This window comes from Leucoraja erinacea, chromosome 3 (genome assembly GCF_028641065.1).
Source record: "Leucoraja erinacea ecotype New England chromosome 3, Leri_hhj_1, whole genome shotgun sequence".
In the NCBI taxonomy this organism is placed as follows: Eukaryota; Metazoa; Chordata; class Chondrichthyes; order Rajiformes; family Rajidae; genus Leucoraja; species Leucoraja erinaceus.
Genome location: NC_073379.1, coordinates 105,679,213 through 105,698,026, shown reverse-complemented (window position 1 = coordinate 105,698,026; position 18,814 = coordinate 105,679,213). Strand labels below are relative to the sequence as shown.

Below are 18,814 nucleotides of genomic sequence, written 5' to 3'. Positions count from 1 at the left end.
ATTTTTTAATGTAATGTTGCCCCTTGTCTGGACCTCGAGTCCGTAAAAAGGTTTATTATTATTATTATTATTATTATTATTAATACATTCCTTTGTACTTATGTCAGTTAAGGTCGGGGTTTCTGTCATGTCTCCAAAAAATAATGCTCCTCCACCATCGTTGTATGTTTTGTTTACATGTTCAAGTTCAAGTGAGTTTATTGTCATGTGTCCCTGTTAGGCAATTCTTGCTTTGCTTCAGCACAACTGAACCTGGCAGGCATTGACTACAGAACAGATCAGTGGGTCTATATGACACAGCTGTATGTGAAATGCTGAGTCAGGAAATGTCAACATTGGCCGGCAGGCGGGTCAGCTAGAAGTGGTGCATGCGTGGTCCTTCCCTCGAGCCGCTCTGCTGGACTGGACGATGTGGACGGAAAATGCCAACCACACTCAACTCCTCTCTTAAATAGGAGTGTGCGCGAACTATCTGCTGTTTTCACCCCCTCCAACAGAAACTCCGGCGTGTTAGGACACAACTCTAAAGTCAATTGCGACTGGGGGAGTTGCTTCGGATGCAAAGCTGGTTGAGGGAGTGAAGTCGGCGCTTTCCGAGGCGTGGAGGTGGTGATCCAGGCGTGGTCAGTCCGGGCTGGAGCCGCCGCCGCTGCTGCTGCAGCTGCTGCAGTCCCCGGGCCCGGGACACACAACCTGTCTGACACAAGGCGCTGGAGACATCAGACCTGCCGCTGACCGCACACGATGTCTGGCAAGGGGCGCGGCCGCGGTAGAGCACAGTTCACTTTCAATATCGAAGCTATCGGCTTTTCCCGAGGCGAGTCTTTACCTGACAGTAGGTGCCAACCGCTGCCCTTATTTCCGGTAGGTTGGGAGCAGTTGCTGTGAATCAGTGATGAAATATTGTTGTGATCACTCTCTTTTATAATAACTTATATATGTGTACAATCATTTGCAGGATAAGTGACTAGAAAAATGTGATTATTGTGTCCTTGCCAAACACTACACGCTGCCAATCCCAGCTGTGGAGACACTGTCTCGTGTAGGACATTGATCATTCTTTTATTCTGCATTTTAATTCATGTATTGTGTTCCATTTTTAATATATAATTTATGATGCTTTTATAAGTGATATACTAAGATGTTATATGTACTTGATGATATTTTTTAATATGCAATGCATTTTTATGTAATGTTGCCCCTTGTCTAGACCTTGAGACCGAAATAAAGTTAATAATAATAGTAATATAATGGAAGCGTGCCTAATATTTAGGACTTCCTTTCGAACACATGAAATGTACACTAATGTGGATTATAAACAGGTGCCCGTGTTCCCTGCGCTGTTCAGATAAGAGGACATTAACACTGATTTAGTACAACCGGCCCATTTTTTTGTAATTGTAAGCAGAATGAATCACGGGGGGAGAAGAAGTAGCAAATGCTGGAATCTTGAGTCGAACACCAAGTGCTGGAGGAGTCCTGAGCATCTGTGGAGGGTGGACACGGAGACAGACACACACACACACACACACACACACCTCTGGAGTAACTAACTCAGCGGGACAGGCAGCATCTCTGGAGAGAAGGAATGGGCGACGTTTCGGGTCGAGACCTTTCTGCAGGGAATGGACACTGAACCTTCGGTCTGAAGAAGGGTCCCCAACTTCCTTCCACAGATGCTGCCAGACCCACTGAGTTCCTCCAGCACTTTATGTTTTAAATAACGGGAATGTTGGTTTGAAACTTTTTAAAACATCTACTGGTGATGTTATAGATACAAATCATTATTGTGGTGGGGATCCCGAGCGTGAAGCGTTCCTGTTCACTCTTTGACAATTGTTGAATTTTACCCCCGCTGTCTCCAATCATCGGAAAAGTTTGTTTTAAGACAATTTATTTGAATAGTAAGGTGAAACGATTTAACTGTCGACGTGGTGCCATTTAATTTTTTTCTGAAAGAGTATATTATAAAGACAGGTTAGAATGTTTAAAGCCGTGCTGCTGAAGCTCACACTGCAGTGTATACACCAGATGTAGTAATCCGCTTCTCGCTTAGACACAGGGTGGTTATGCAGTTACATTTCGGAGCATGCTCAGCCACTCTGGAAGCTGCGCTGTGCTCGGAGTCGAAGCTGCCATGTGGCTGGTTTGCTGCAGTTTGTAGAGGTGATCTCCCTGGTGGGTTTGTACCGACAAACGTGAGGGTTCTTCGTCCTCCAAAATATTCCGTGTGAAAAAGGATATTCCAGGTCGTATGATTAATAGGGTGATTTCACTAAAGGTCACTGGAGCGTGGATCCGCACCCACGTGACCAAAATTCTCAAGTGGAGGACACATGAGGGTCCCGGTACATGTTAGTGGAGGGGAAAAATCGCATTTTCCCACCCGTTAAAAACATAGAAAACGGCGAGGTTGTGAGCTGCAATTTACTGTGCCAGTCGGGGTGACCGTGAGGCACAGCTACCTAGATTTACAGGGAAAAAAAAGATAGCAAGTAAGGTAAATTCAAGAGGGAACTGAAGGTGCCAAACCGACGGAAATGAACAGCCGACATTTGCCGTGGATATTTAAAGGTCCAAAATATCGGGAATTATCGCGTTTGCTCGCTGAATTTATCAAAAGTAAGTTAATAATGCCTTACTTTTGATAAATTCAGCGAGCAAACGCGATACTAATGGGCAAGACGTTAGCAGATGGGGAATATTGTGAGAATATCCGCTTTAATAAGAATAAAAGAAAAGCAGAATATTATTTAATTGAGGGGAGCTGATTGAATGCTGCTGTTCAAGGGGTTCTGGGGACCCCCCATGAAACACAGTTAGGAGACAAGTAATTAGAAAGTAAAATGTAATGTTATTCCTTATTGCAGAGGGGCAGAATATGAAGTACAGAATGTTCCTTAGCCCACACTGGGAGCATTGTTTAGTTGTTGGTCTTGAGATTTAATTAGTGATGTATCAACATTGATGGCAGTGTAAATTAGGCTCACTGTATTGGTTTCTGGAATAAAGAGGTTGTCATTTCTGGGGTAAGGTTAGTCCTCTTCTCCCTCGGGGCAAAGAAGAGTATGATGATAGAGGGAGTGCAGAGACGGTTCACCAGACTGATTCCTGGGATGTCAGGACTGTCTTATGAAGAAAGACTGGATAGACTTGGTTTATACTCTCTAGAATTTAGAAGATTGAGAGGGGATCTTATAGAAACTTACAAAATTCTTAAGGGGTTGGACAGGCTAGATGCAGGAAGATTGTTCCCGATGTTAGGGAAGTCCAGGACAAGGGGTCACAGCTTAAGGATAAAGGGGAAATCCTTTAAAAACCGAGATGAGAAGAACTTTTTTCACGCAGAGAGTGGTGAATCTCTGGAACTCTCTGCCACAGAGGGTAGTTGAGGCCAGTTCATTGGCTATATTTAAGAGGGATTTAGATGTGGCCCTTGTGGCTAAGGGGATCAGGGGGTATGGAGAGAAGGCAGGTACGGGATACTGAGTTGGATGATCAGCCATGATCATATTGAATGGCGGTGCAGGCTCGAAGGGCCGAATGGCCTACTCCTGCACCTAATTTCTATGTTTCTATGATTATATATGGGGCCTGGGGTGTTGATGGAGTAAATTCTTAGAGAACATTTCTAATTTGTGAGGGAATTTGGAGCCTGGAGATACCTTTAAAACAATGGATCAGGCATTTAACATGCTAAGGAGGGGAAATATCTTCTGAGGCTTCTGAATTTTAGAATTTCCAGCCCCAGAGAGTGTTGGAATCTAAATCAATGAATATTTTCAAGGCACAGATGATTTTCAACTTCTAAGAGAGACTGAGGGAGACTGATTTTCAGCTATAGGCGAGGTGAGGTTTATAGGGATTTGGCTGGAAAGTAGAGTTGAGGCCTTGATTAGATGTGAAGTGAACTAATGAAATGCATGCTCCAGGGATTGTGTAGCTTGCTCCTGTTCTTATTTATTGTGTTCTTGCAGGTAAACTAATTTCTCCAGTATTACATTTGTTGATTTTTGCAATGGATTGTTGTAACATTGGTCAGACACAAAAATAAAAGGAAACGTGTATTCATGATAATAGTAATAGTTCACACCTTCAATAACATAAAAGTCTAGGTTATAACATGAAATCATTTGTTGCTGCCTGCCTGCTGAGTTAAAGAGTTCCCACGGTAGACTCACGTGACACTAAGGTAAACGCACGGGCCACAACGTTCTTAAAACGAGTTTAAATGTTTCAATTTTTAACTTCAGCAGTACATTTTACTTGTGGAAAACTTTAAACATGTTTGAATTTTTCCAAGAGTTGACAAGTTTCACGGGTACCTGCCGTTAGCGCCACGAGTCTCTAAGTTGCGTCCATGAGTTCCGACATTACAGCTACGTTAATCGTACGTTATTACCACGAGTTTTAACTCTGGGTACCTCGTGGGTCAACTCGCACTGTGAAACGGGGGTTTAAGTGAGTGAAAATTCATAAACAGGACTAGGAATTCTTTGCTGCAGTGAATAGAATTTAATTTGGCTGAATTGAATTTTTCTTTGGTTCAAAAATATACTATTTGGTTTCAGCTATGTTATTGCCTAATGTATGTGGACTATATGATAATCTGCATTAACAATCTGTAGCCCACAGAATTTAAGCCAGTCCCCTTGAATACAGGGGAAGATGCAAGCTATATCCTAGCCTTGAAGCAGGAGTTAAGGGGGACCTGCAAGAAGCTGCCTTACTACATTGAAGCTGCTATTGAAAATAAAGGTAAGACTTGTATGTCTATCTAGATAACCTCATTCGATACATTGCAGTGTGAACAACATTTGCCACGCAATGTTCCATTCTGATAGGCATTGCCACACTACCTGTCCTTTATGGAAATATTCTTTCATAGGAAACACCTTTGGCCACACCAGGCAGCAGTCAGCATGGAACATCCTGCAGGCAAATGATGGATCGTATGGGATGGTTCCCAGATCGGATGGTCAAAACATTTTGTCAAAATTCCTAATCGCCAGAACTCACCTAAAAGCACAGAGACCTCGCCGGGCCCTTTCCGCCAGACTGTTCCAACATGGTGTATAACAAGGAACTGCAGATGCTGGAAAATCGAAGGCACACAAAAAAGCTGGGGAAACTCAGCAGGTGCAGCAGCATCTATGGAGCGAAGGAAATGGGCAACGTTTCGGGCCGAAACCCTTCTTCAGAACCCAGTCTGAAGAAGGGTTTCAGCCCGAAACGATGCCTATTTCCTTCGCTCCTGCACCCGCTGAGTTTCTCCAGCTTTTTTGTGTCCCTACATGGTTGCAGCCTCATTCCCCACGCACATTGCCTTCACGACTGCTGCGACGAGTATGAGATGAACAAGTTGATTTGCAAAGAAGCTCTGGAAAAGGATGCAAAGATCCTTGTCTTGGTTCATCGCAAGCAGCTGCACAACAGAGATCTTTCTAATCTATGGATTATTCTCAGTAAGATCGTCAACTTGTGGAGAGACTTTCTTGGTTGAAACTTGTTGGTCTTCCGGTACAATGAGATGTCCGCCAGGGAACGCTGCCACGGGCACATTTCAGGACGTAGGAGTACGTGCTGAGAAATGGACTGAAGTTTTGGTGCATCCGACACAAAGGCTCTGTGCGGAAGGGCTGCGGTCTTAAACTCGTCCTGCTAATTGACACTGAATGGCTAAGCACTGGATAAAGCCTTTCTAATTACTTGTAATTTGTAATGTCTAAAGAAGTCACGTAAATCGTAATGGTGCCTTGTACATAGAATGGGTCAAGATGATAAATGTATATGCTGATGACATTAGGAATGTATAAACACAATAATGAAAGACATGCAATGTTTTTACATCTTGTACATATTCATAAGTTTATTTTTGAAGTAAAAAATAAGTTTATCTGTGTTGATGTATTGCTTCTTAATAACTACTGCACAGCCCAGATAGAGACGGAGCCCTTTCTTCACTTGCAGGACAGTTTATATCATATTGTCACAATGTCCAAATCCTGGTGTCCCCATAGTGAGCAGACAGTTACTAAAATGATTGTAACAGTTCTGGAAGATGGTTCGGTATCACTGACTTTGTGGGAGCAATTGGGATGATGGGCAATAATTGGGAGTCCAGATCTCAATGGAGAGAATAAATGGCAAAACTGGAAGTCACAGGTAGGGGAGGAAAGACTGATTTGTGGTTAGAAATTGGATAATGGACAACAAAGTGGGGATGTTCAAGTGAAATAGATCTGTCTTATGGTATATTGAATGTTTTTAACATTGTGTTAAAGACAGACTTTGAAAAGCAGTGCATGATCTTGCTTTTAGTATTATGTTGATTTTTTTTACGAACCACCAGGTGGCAGTGGTGGTAAAAATAAATTAACACTGGGAACCGAATCACTGATAATATTTGATCTGTTTAGAATGTTGACAGAATTATATAAAATTGACTTTTATTTCGTAATTCTGCACAAGTAATGTAATGTGGGATGAGCAGTTTGAACATATTCTCAAATTATCACCACTAGAAACTGATTGTAACCATAACCAGTGTTAGCTGTGAGGAGGATGCTAGGAGACTGCAAGGTGACTTGGATAGGCTGGGTGAGTGGGCAAATGTTTGGCAGATGCAGTATAATGTGGATAAATGTGAGGTTATCCATTTTGGTGGCAAAAACGGGAAAGCAGACTATTACCTAAATGGTGGCCGATTGGGAAAGGGGGAGATGCAGCGACACCTGGGTGTCATGGTACACCAGTCATTGAAGGTAGGCATGCAGGTGCAGCAGGCAGTAAAGAAAGCGAATGGTATGTTAGCTTTCATTGCAAAAGGATTTGAGTATAGGAGCAGGGAGGTTCTACTGCTGTTGTACAGGGTCTTGGTGAGACCACACCTGGAGTATTGCGTACAGTTTTGGTCTCCAAATCTGAGGAAGGACATTATTGCCATAGAGGGAGTGCAGAGACGGTTCACCAGACTGATTCCTGGGATGGCAGGACTGTCTTATGAAGAAAGACTGGATAGACTTGGTTTATACTCTCTAGAATTTAGGAGATTGAGAGGGGATTTTACAGAAACTTACAAAATTTTTAAGGGGTTGGACAGGCTAGATGCAGGAAGATTATTCCCGATGTTAGGGAAGTCCAGGACAAGGGGTCACAGCTTAAGGATAAGGGGGAAATCCTTTAAAACCGAGATGAGAAGAACTTTTTTCACACAGAGAGTGGTGAATCTCTGGAACTCTCTGCCACAGAGGGTAGTTGAGGCCAGTTCATTGGCTATATTTAAGAGGGAGTTAGATGCGGCCCTTGTGGCTAAGGGAATCAGGGGGTATGGGGAGAAGGCAGGTACGGGATACTGAGTTGGATGATCAGCCATGATCATATTGAATGGCGGTGCAGGCTCGAAGGGCTGAATGGCCTACTCCTGCACCTAATTTCTATGTTTCTATAACTGATACAAGCATAACATTGTGTTGGGAAGCAGCTTTGAAAAAATAAGAAATGCAATTTTAAAAGGTATTTCTTCAATTTAGATGTGGAAAGGTATACGCAGAAGTATACGGAAAAAGATGGCAACAAGAACTGGACACCAGGTAACTACAAATTAATGTGTTAGTGCATTTTTATGTATTTCCTGTATTCTCAGCCGCACACCAGTCTACCCCAAAGTAACCCAGTGATTTTGCTAAAAAACATCCAAAGTGTTTTGGATTACACTTTTTTTTTAATATACTGGTATAAATCCATATATATTCAATATAGAACCTGACTGATGATGTTCAAATAGTCATCTGTGCCATATATTTCTGCCACGGAAGGTAGTTGAGGCCAGTTCATTGGCTATATTTAAGAGTTAGATGTAACCCTTGTGGCTAAAGGTATCAAGGGGTATGGAGAGAAGGCAGGTACAGGATACGGAGTTGGATGATCAGCCATAATCATATTGAATGGCGGTGCAGTCTCGAAGGGCCGAATGGCCTACTCCTGCACCTATTTTCTATGTTTCTATTTCAATCAGAGAAGTTAGGGGAGAGATATTAAGGTGGGAATACTCCACAATTGGCTCATCATGTGAGGGAGGTCACCCAGATGGGCAAGGCAGCCAGCCTAAAGAGGCCTTAACCCAGAATTGCCAGTAGTGCTTAGATTTTTAATAATGTCAGATAAGAAGGAAGAAATTTGTTTCAGATTTTGTAGATTTGAGCTGATGAATACAAAAACAAAGAGCATTTATTATTCAAGATGCAGACGATGAACTGCTTGCTCAAATCATTCCTGGGGCACTAAGTATTCACAGCCCCATATCTTTATTCTGCTGTGTTTCCTGTCCATCCCACCACTTAAAAAAAAAGATTGCTTACTTTCAGCCATATAAAACTCTCTATCTCCATTCTGTTCTCATGTGCTTTTGAAACCCTCTGAACTTTCCTTTATATCCTGAAAAGACTATTTGATTGGCTTTATAGTCTAGATCTCATCCTGTAGCACAGTTAATTTCTCTGAGTACACATCAAACTTTCATTCCCAGACACAGAGTGCTGGAGTAACTCAGCAGGTCAGGTAGCATCTCTGGAGATTATGGATAGATGACATTTCTGATCGAGACTCTACTTCAGATCTTCCTCACTCACTTCCATAACTTTGGGAGGAAATATCAATGGCTTTCCTAGACACTGGACTTATTTTATGTAGGAGAATGTTGTTCTCTGAAACCATTTTTCATTGGGGAATATGTGCAAGTTCCTACAGAACCATTTATTCTTAGCTAAGTTTGGTGAAAGACAAAAAAGGCTACTTTACTACCGTTTATTGAATAATGTCCACTAACCCTCGTGCTAATTATTATGTAAATACATAGATTGGAGGAGACTTCCACGGGAGCTAAAACCAAGAACAAAAGTGTTTAAAAAAGCAAGTAAGTATGATTTATAATGTTACATTTGGTGTGTAAAAAATGTCAATTTTCATTTGTTCAACTAAACTTCCACTTACACACACTCTGTTTAGTTTAAGTACATAAACCATTAACCATTCAAATTTTTCAGGAAATAATGAATGGTACAAATCATCTTCATACACACATTAACAAATTGCTGGTGGAATTAAAGGTTATAGGTGCTAAAGTTTAACTTTAATTTTGAATGTTTGCTATTTTCACACGAGTAAGATCAAACATGAAGAGCTTAAAATGATATGCCTATGTCCTGCACATGAGAGAGTAACTAAGTGGTTGTATTCAGTCTTCTAGCTGGTGACGTGCTGCATAAATGACAAAAGAAAATAATAGTTTTTTGAATATAATTTATTTTACTCTTCACCTTTTTTGATCTTGGTGAAGCAAGCATTTACTTCCCTTGTATTTGTTTGTTTCATTTGTTTCAAATTAAATCTTTGGAACATGGCAATTTCACCTATGGGGATGTATGGTAATAACCATATAACTATTACAGCACGGAAAACAGGCCATCTCGGCCCTTCAAGTCCGTGCTGAACATTAATCCTGAAGCAATGGTGTTTTGCAGCATTGAAACAGGCCCTTTGTCCTAATCAACCAAGATATCTATCTGAGCTAATTCCATTTCCCTGTATTTGATCACTACCATTGGGAGCTCCCTTTTCACCTTCAAGTACCTATCTGTGGTCAAGATAATGTCAATAACTATTGTAAACAATGAAGAAGTGAATATCACGAACAATCAAACAGAACAATAAAATTGCTCAAATAAATAATATCAAATGGCAGCTTAGTTTTCATTCTTGCTGTTGCTATAGTTTGAACTGATTTTGAATTGTTGTGAAACAGACTACTTTCGATATTCCAAATCTTTTTGCAGAAACTGTTGCAGATGCACCCTCGGTCTCTAAAATGAAGTGTCCCGTAGTTGTGGCTGACAAATCTAATGAAGATGTAATCCAGAAACTGGAGGTAAACAGAGCATGTGATTTAGTTGGCAATATGTGGCTACATTTATCTTAGACAGTCCTAAGGGATGGCAAATGACTTAAATTATGTTTCAGTGTCAATCCAAGGCTGGTATAATAATCCACCCAACAAGAATTTAAATCACTCATGGGGATTTGTGAACCCGCATTTGCCTTTTCTTTAACAAAAATCTAGAAACGAACAAACACTGAAGTTGCAGCACTTATCCTTGTAATACTCCACAAAAATAATCTGTCAATCTAAAAGTACCCCATTTATTCCATATTTTGCTTTCCATGGTTAACATGGTCAGGACCTGCGCAGTGAATGGTGGGCTCTGGGGAATGTTGTAGAGCAGAGAGATCTAGGAGTGCAGGTGCATGGTTCCTTGAAGGTGAAGTTGCAGGTAGATTGAATGGTCAAAAAGACTTTTGGCACATTGGCCTTCATTGACTGATGAGTTGGGAGGTAGACACAAAAAGCTGGAGTGACTCAGCGGGACAGGAAGCATCTCTGGAGAGAAGTAATGCGTGACATTTTGGGTCATCAAGTGGTAGAAGCTGAATAAGACCATTTGAGTCTACTCTGCCATTCAATCATGGATGGTTTATCTCTCCCTCCTAACCCTATTCTCCTGCCTTCTCCCCATAACCTCTGACACCTGTACTAATCAAGAATCTTTCTATCTCTGCTTTCAATATATCTACTGACTTGGCCTCCTCAGTCTTCTGAAGTTGATTAGAAGTCAAGACCCGTCTCGACCCAAAACGTCACTCATTCCTTCTCTCCAGAGATGTTGCCTGTCCCGCTGAGTTTTTTGTGTCTACCTTTGGTTTAAACAAGCATCTGCACCTCCTTCCTGCACATAGGAGTTGGGAGGTTATGCTGCAGTTATATAAGACACCAGACTAAGTGGGACCCGTTGGGCCCCAGCATCACACGGGAGGGCTGGTCACCAACGCAATATTCCATGTCTCCACCAATTCCAATATTGCTCACCAGTGTGGGGGGGGGTATTTCTGTTGCGCTAGTATGGGTGTTGTAGGCTGAAGGTACTGGTTTCCAGAGGGCTAGTATAGACATTGTGGGCCGAATGGATCCTTGGTCTGGCAGCCAACTGTTGCAACGATTGTAAAAGCCAAGCCAAGGCAAACAATTGGACTGCAGCCACCTGAGAATCAAAATTCATATTACAAGCATAAGGTGCAATTGTAATTTAAAAAATAAATGGTACCAGGATCTGGTAACGGGGGGTTAAAAAAAACACGGTTGGAATATCCTTTTTTGCGGAGTTTTGTGTTATAATAGAGCGATTGTTTCTCCTTTTTTTCTTCTCTTTCTAGGGTCTATTTCCTTTCTTTACTTCCTTCTCTAACGTCTTCTCTAAGGGGCTTTCTTTTCCCAACACTTTCCTGCACCTTCACGACTCTTGCTCACTTTCCTTACTTCTTTTATTTCTACCCTTTTTAAAGCTCGAAAAACGAAGTGGTACAACAACTGTAATAAGATATGTGATGTGTATTACTGTAATTTACTGTACTTCAAATAAAAAAAAAAAAAAATTCATTTTGTGAACACAAACTTGTTAAAAAGGTGAGGCAAACAATTGAGTTGCAGCCACATCGAGGGGACTCACCATGGAGTAGACGTGCGTTCAGTGTTATTCGTAGCTCAGAGCTATGACCCTCTCGCTTCCTGGTTCTGGCAGAGACTGAGCGAGGCACTAAACTTCCGGGTTTTATAGTCCCTCCCCTGCCGCCAGTGGGGGTAGCAGAGAGAATGGGGAATTGTTTTTAAACATTAATATCTCACTGATTTTTCATTGATCGGAAAAATCCTCTGGTCCTGGAAGGCGGAGGGGGTCTCTGAGCGAGGTGGCCAAAAATGATGGCCGTAGGTGGCGGCGTTCTCTCGGAAATCGTACCACAGTGGGCCGAAAGCGTTCAAGATCAGACTTTTAGTAATATAGATTGGTGAGTCTGCATTTCGAGTATTGGGTTCAGTTCTGGACACCATGTTATAGGAAAGATGTTGTCACGCTAGAGAGGGTACGGAGAAGATTTATGAGGATGTTGGCAGGACTAGAGGGTCTGAGCTATAGGGAGAAGTTGAGTAGGCTGGGACTATTCATTGGAGCGCATGAGGATGTGTGATGATCTTATAGCGGTGTATAAAATCATGAGAGGAATAGATTGCCACAAAGCCTCTTGTCCAGAGCAGGTGAATCGAGGACCATAGGTTTAAGGTGAAGGGGAAAAGATTTAATAAGAATCTGAAAGGTAACATTTTCACACAAAGGGTGGTTGGGGGGTGTATGGAACAAGCTGCCAGAGGAGGTAGTTAGAAACATAGAAAATAGGTGCAGGAGTAGGCCATTCGGCCCTTCGAGCCTGCACCGCCATTCAATATGATCATGGCTGATCATCCAACTCAGTTGAGGCAGGGACTATCCCAACGGGTACATGGATAGGGCAGGTTTGGAGGGATATGGGTTAAACGTGGGCAGGTGGGACCAGTGTAACTGGTACATATTGGCCGGTGTGTGCAAGTTGGGCAGAAGGGCCTGTTTCTCTATGACATGAGCCCTTATGTTACGAACAATATTTGGAGTGTATTTTTTAAAACATCCGTTGGGTTTTCTGTTTTCATCGCTGCTGGATGCATTCTTAAACCATTTTAGATTTGTCAAACATTTTTTTTCCCTGTCCGTAAAACAATTTTGACTTTACCCATCCTAACATGATTTTCTAAGGAGCTTGCTATTACTTCTTTAACAACGAGTATCAACATTTTTGTAAACAATAGGTGTCGGACTATTTTGTTCCTAATTTTCACTCCTCTCATTTTGTTGGGTAGTGGATTTACATCTGTTCCCGAATCTAGGGGAAATTTGCAAATCATCACAAATGCATCCACAATGTCTGCACTGACATATTTTACAGCCATATGGAGCACTGTCAGTAAACAGGACCAGGCAGGGTTACAATTATTATGTTTCAGAGAAGAAACTCTTCATTTTGATTTATGTTGAAATTAAATGTTTCAGAACCAGATGAAGGGTGTATAAAGATATTAAATAGGCATATCTCTTTCAATCTCTTTATTTTTATTTCCTTTCTTTGTATCTCTTTTTTCCCCACTCTACCTTTTTCCCCCCTTCTACCTTTTCTTCGGGCTTTCTTTACTATCTCCCGAACTAACACTATCATCACGGCTTATGATATTCTTTTCTTCTCTATCTTGGCTTGTTTCATTTTCTGTTCTATTCTGTTAAATTTGAAACAAGAAGTTGTGCATGAACGGTAATATCTCATTATGTATTAGGTACTTATGTACTACATTATTGTACTTCTAATAAAAATATTTTAAAAAATAATAATAATTTTGATTTATGTTGCTCCCTATCCACATCAACATTATATTTCTTCACATCAACCAAGGTGATTAAATGCCTTTCATAATTTAATCAGCTCTAATTTGACATTAACATTTGAATTATCTCAATTTAATAATTTTAAGAGTAAAACCATGTTGTGCTTCTGTAAATGCTATTCCATGCCTAGAGCTTGCTTCTCTACTCTAAAATTGTTGAGTTCCGTCATCTATCAAATTGTCACATTTTCCTTTTGCTGTTTGTAATCGACTTCATGATGTGGCAGCAGAAATAATCTGTTATTTATTATCCTTCAGTTCCTCCAAATTACGTTTGTAAAATTTGTATCGTCGTTTTCTACTTCATTCATTCTGAAGCGAACTGTGGATTGAACTTTGCTTTTCCCAGTTCCTTTCCAAATCTATTCCACGGAGTTTATTTTATTGCCAGACTACACCCGATTATGGCTGCAGAAAAACTATATTCCTTTCATCATATTTTCCCACATTCCCTTCCTCCACCGAGCGGTTATTGGCCGCTCCTCTTTTGCCATTATCCCCTTTTCTATGAATGATCTGTTGTATTCATTGAAAAAACTTCAGCACTATATTTTGTTCAGCAGTCAGATCCTTTGTGATAAACAATAGTGGAATAAATAAGTGACAGTCTTAACCCTTTATTGATGCTTAGCTTATTGATTACTCCTTGTAAAGTATGTAATTTAGCACTGGAACTGCATACAACCCAGGTCTGCGTTTACTACTTTAAATGAATGGTTTTAATTATGTGAACATTGGCTGTCTTCTCTGTTACCTGTACCCGGCTATGCATTTGTCTAGATTAAGAGCCCATTTGCATAGAATTTGCAGCATCCTGTTGGAGTTACTCGTTTGGTTTTGAATTTTTCTGTTTTTGAATTTTGAGGAAATAAATGATTCCTTATGTTCAACGTTCATGCTTGTGTTCAATTCTCATAGATTAAAAATATTTGTTCTTGTAGGTTCTAGAAAAGAAAGATACAGAAAATAAATCTGATGAAGAAACTGAAGAGAAGGAAAAAGAAGAGGAGGAAAATGTTGAGGATGAAGAGTACAATGAGGAAGAAGTGGAAGAGGTACAATATTTAATATTTCTCACATTTATTTTAATAGATTGCTTGGATATAATTTGTAAACATTAAAATTATTAGCAAATGTATAGCCCCTAAATGTATAAACATATTTTCTGCTAGTATTTGCAATATTTTTTTCAGTACATGTACTTTGTGATCTTCAGAAAGCTCATACTGAAAGAACTTTATTTGCTTTTTAGGAAAATGACTATATTGCATCTTACTTTGAAGATGGCGATGACTATGCAGTTAGCGATGATAATATGGATGAAGCTACATACTAGCAGTGCCTGGCAATCTATGTACTTAAAGCACTGTGAAACTATTCAACAATAGAGTTAGGATTATTTTAACTTTCCTCAGGTCACTGCAAAATCTTGTTTTGCACATGCAAAGTAATTAAAATTAAAATCCTTGTTTACACTGAAGGCAACAGGTTTGCGATGAACATAGATTAGATCTCGGCACTTAAGACTTGATTGATTAGTAAAATGCTGGAAACAGATCTTGGTTAATGCACTAGCATTGATGTACTATTATATAATGATGCACTTCTTGAGAGAAAAACATTGCAAAAATTAGTTTTATTGAGGTAAAACACTTCAGAGAAGCATATTATTAAATTATCCTAATTTGTATATTGGAATTAAACATGTTTCGGTAATCTTTTTACTAATGGTTGTTCAAAGCAATCCTCTGTATTTATGAACTTTGTGTCAATGGAAGTATAATTTATTTTTGGTGCTACACTATATCTGCTCGCTTTGCTGGTCCTGATTTCACTGGCATAAATAAATGCTTAAAGCAATATTGCTGGAAATTTGCAGCGAGCCAGGCAGAACTTGTGGAGAAAGTAAGTTAGCATTTTGGTTTAATGACTTTCAATAGGTCTGAATAAGACTGATTCATTCTGACTGAATTTTATTAATGAGCGTTTTAGCTACTCACAAAGTTGAAAATCAGTATCAAGTGGGATTATTCCAAAGAAATGCAATCAAGTTTACAAAGCCAACTGCCTTCATTGCCCTGACATGTAACCTACCTCTTAAATTATGATTGCACAAATATGACTATGGGTAATTCAGATCTTTAGTGTCACATCACATGTTTTGGCAACTGTTTCTATATTGCACTGAAAACAATACAAAAGTAGTATAATATCTTCGGAAACTTTTTTAAAACAAAAAGCAGTTCATTTCCCAAAGTATGTACAATGAGTCTTTATCCTTTAAGATGTGGCAATTTCAAAGGAATCCTAATGTCACTGAATGAATGGGAAAACACAGGATAATCATTCAATCAGCAACTTATATTTATACAAATGTACAATTCCGAATGGAAAATGGCTACTTAGCCCCTTAGGTCTGCTATGTTATTTAATAAGATCATGGCTAATCTGATTTTAACTTTACTTAAGTTTCTGCTGATAACCCTTCACCCTCTTTCTTCTTAAATATATCTCTCTCTTAATGTTTAAAGAGTCTGTTTTCTTGAGGAACTGTAGAAACAAACAACTGCAGGTGCTGGTTTATACACAAAAGGACGTGTCCTGGAGTAATTCAACAGGTCAGACAGCATCTCTGGAAAACATGGATAGTTGAGGAAACTAATAAACTGCGGACTGCGAGTGGATGTGTGCTCCGAGTTATTGTTTTACCAGATGACTAAACTTGGACACTGGGCTGAATCCTTCTTGTCATGGATAGAATCGCTGTTGTTACCAATTCAAGCTGAAGTGAATCCTCAATTTGCACCCATATACTGAGTCTGGAACTTAACTGAATGACTTGGGAAGCTGAAGAAGGGTCTCGACCCGAAACATCACCTATTCATGTTCTGCAGAGATGCTGCTTGACCTGCCGATTTACTCAATCACTTTGTGTCCTGCTTCTTTGAGGAAGAGTGTTACAATCACTGGCAACTCCGAGGGAAAAAAAAGCCTCGTCTCGTTGAAGTTTTTGAACAGTGGTAACCAGTTCAAGAATCTACCAAAAACTAAATCCTCACTACAGCAACCTTGACAAGACTGCTTAGGATCCTCTTTACTCAATCAAATTATCTTTTCCACTTCTAAACTCTAGCAGATACAAGCCTAGTTTGTCCAACATTCTGTCATAGGGCAGCCTGACATTCTGGATAATAATATTGTAAGGCATCTCTGAACTGCATCCATCCATAATATCCTTAAACCAGTCCTGTACATGGTATTCCAGATATGGTCTTGTGTTCGTTGTTATCCCAAAGCAATCTCTGGAGAACATGGATGATTGAAATTTTGGGTTGTGACCCTTCACTGATTCAAGTCTGACTTAAGAATGTTCCTGACCCAAAATGTCATCTATCCATGTTCTCCTGAGATGCTGCCTGTTCTGAATTACTCCAGCACTTGGTGTCTTTTGTTTTAAATCAGCATCTGTAGTTCCTTGTTTCTTCATGCTTTTAATACATTTCCTTATTCTTATTTCCCAAGTATCAATGCATCTTCTCTACTTGTCCCAAGCAGTTCTACTTCTTGTCAAAGTATCTCCATTTTGGATCAGCATTTATTTTCTTATATTTGCCTAATATTCAGGCCACTTTAGAAACTTGTCTTCTATTTCACGTCTTCCTGTTTTGAAAACAAATTGCTCCTGCAACGCTTTCAGCAGTTAAGAAAAACATGAATAATGAAAACAGCTTTACCCTCCTTCGAATGCCCTAAAATATCTTACAAAGAACAATAACCTTTTTTAACGTTGTTAAATTTTCTAGAAAAAATGTGACAAGGACCTATACACAAGTGCGCAAAGGGTCATTTTGGAGTTATTCGATTAGTAATGCATTTGGGTGAGAATAATGCTGGGTGTACACACTGGTTAATTATGCCTTTGATGTACGGATCGTTTGTTGTTATCTCTGGAATAAAAGAGGACATTTCAGTTTAATACCCTCCTCCAGCATAAATCTGCATGTAGGCATCCAACTATTGAACACATTTCTGGATGGAAAATTGGATGTGACCGAGACTAAAATTACTCTTGAAGAAAAAAGTGCAGTATAATTTTGCCTAAATATTTTTGGGTTATTTTGTTTCCTTGAAGCTTATTTGCTTTTGATTTTATGTAGTACATGCATACCTTGTGCCTAATAAATTATTGGTATTTATATAAAGTTTACCAAAAATAAGAAATATGTGAATACCTTGTAATTGTTATCTGGATGACCAGTTTCTAATGAAGCTGGTTCCATGATGTAAAATGAATCTATTGTATGATATACCAATGCCTGAGTATTGCAAATAAAATGAGACAAGATTCTTGGATGTTTTCATGTATTAAGCAAATTTCTAGTTTGGGAAAGTGATGGTGGGAGGTAGAGGGAGTTTTGTTTGTGTCACTTTGTGAGATGTAAACAAATACTGACACAGTTAATCTGACTTGCTGTATCATATACACAGAACTTTGGTTCATTTGCTGCATCTGTATTGACAAGAAAGGGTTATTTATGTCCTTAATTCTTGAAAGAGCCTTCCAACTAATAACATTTTATTGCTCTTTTGCATGACAACTCATTATCTCACTGTTTCAAAATAATTCTACAAATGAATGACAAACTGACCAATTTCGGGATTTTTTCCCCCCTTCGATCAGTTCTGACCCAGAAGTTTGCAGACAAGAAGATTCAGAAGATTGAGGGGGATCTTATAGAAACTTACAAAATTCTTAAGGGGTTGGACAGGCTAGATGCAGGAAGATTATTCCCGATGTTGGGGAAGTCCAAAACTAGGGGTCACAGTTTAAGGATAAGCGGGAAGTCTTTTAGGACCGAGATGAGAAAATCATTTTTTACACAAAGAGTGATGAATCTCTGGAATTCTCTGCCACTGAAGGTAGTTGAGGCCAGTTCATTGGCTATATTTAAGAGGGTGTTAGATGTGGCCATTGTGGCTAAAGGGATCGGGGGGTATGGAGAGAAGGCAGGGATGGGATACTGAGTTAGATGATCAGCCATGATCATATTGAATGGCCTACTCCTGCACCTATTTTCTATGTTTCTATGTAAGACTGACTATACTTTATATTGATCATGAACAAAAGATGTGTATGTTAATAGCAAGCAAATCAATCTGACCTTGATGAAATATTGTGCCAGGCTGGAACAGACTGGTCCAACACTACAAACAAAACTGCATGTTTTATAACATGCACCCAATTTGACTTGGACCTGATCGATATAGTTGGGCTGGGTTGTTTAACCATGTTTGTACTTCCGAGTATATATCAATTCCTCTCTAACTTGCCATTACTTTAAAGGCCCCCACCACACGCTCGCCACACACTCATTTCAGTACTACCACTGGGAAGAAGGTATTGGAGACTGAACACTATGAGCACTAGGTACAAGATTCTTCCCAGCCTCCATCATGTCC

The 18,814-nt window shown here is 39.9% G+C and overlaps 1 protein-coding gene across 2 annotated transcripts; it reads left to right on the top strand.

Moving 5' to 3' along the window:
- Window positions 1-73: 73 nt before the first annotated feature.
- On the top strand, window positions 74-18,308 carry polr3g (polymerase (RNA) III (DNA directed) polypeptide G). Of its 2 annotated transcripts, none has more exons than XM_055633359.1 (7): window positions 74-864; window positions 4,629-4,758; window positions 7,533-7,592; window positions 8,858-8,914; window positions 9,834-9,925; window positions 14,296-14,409; window positions 16,877-18,308. In XM_055633359.1, exons 1-7 carry the CDS (start codon window positions 745-747, stop codon window positions 17,021-17,023), a joined length of 720 nt encoding a protein of 239 aa, XP_055489334.1. In that variant the 5' UTR covers window positions 74-744; the 3' UTR covers window positions 17,024-18,308. The 2 variants fall into 2 exon arrangements, with proteins under 2 accessions (XP_055489334.1, XP_055489335.1); XM_055633360.1 differs by having other exon boundaries at window positions 78-864; window positions 14,607-17,016.
- The last annotated feature ends 506 nt before the right edge of the window (window positions 18,309-18,814 follow it).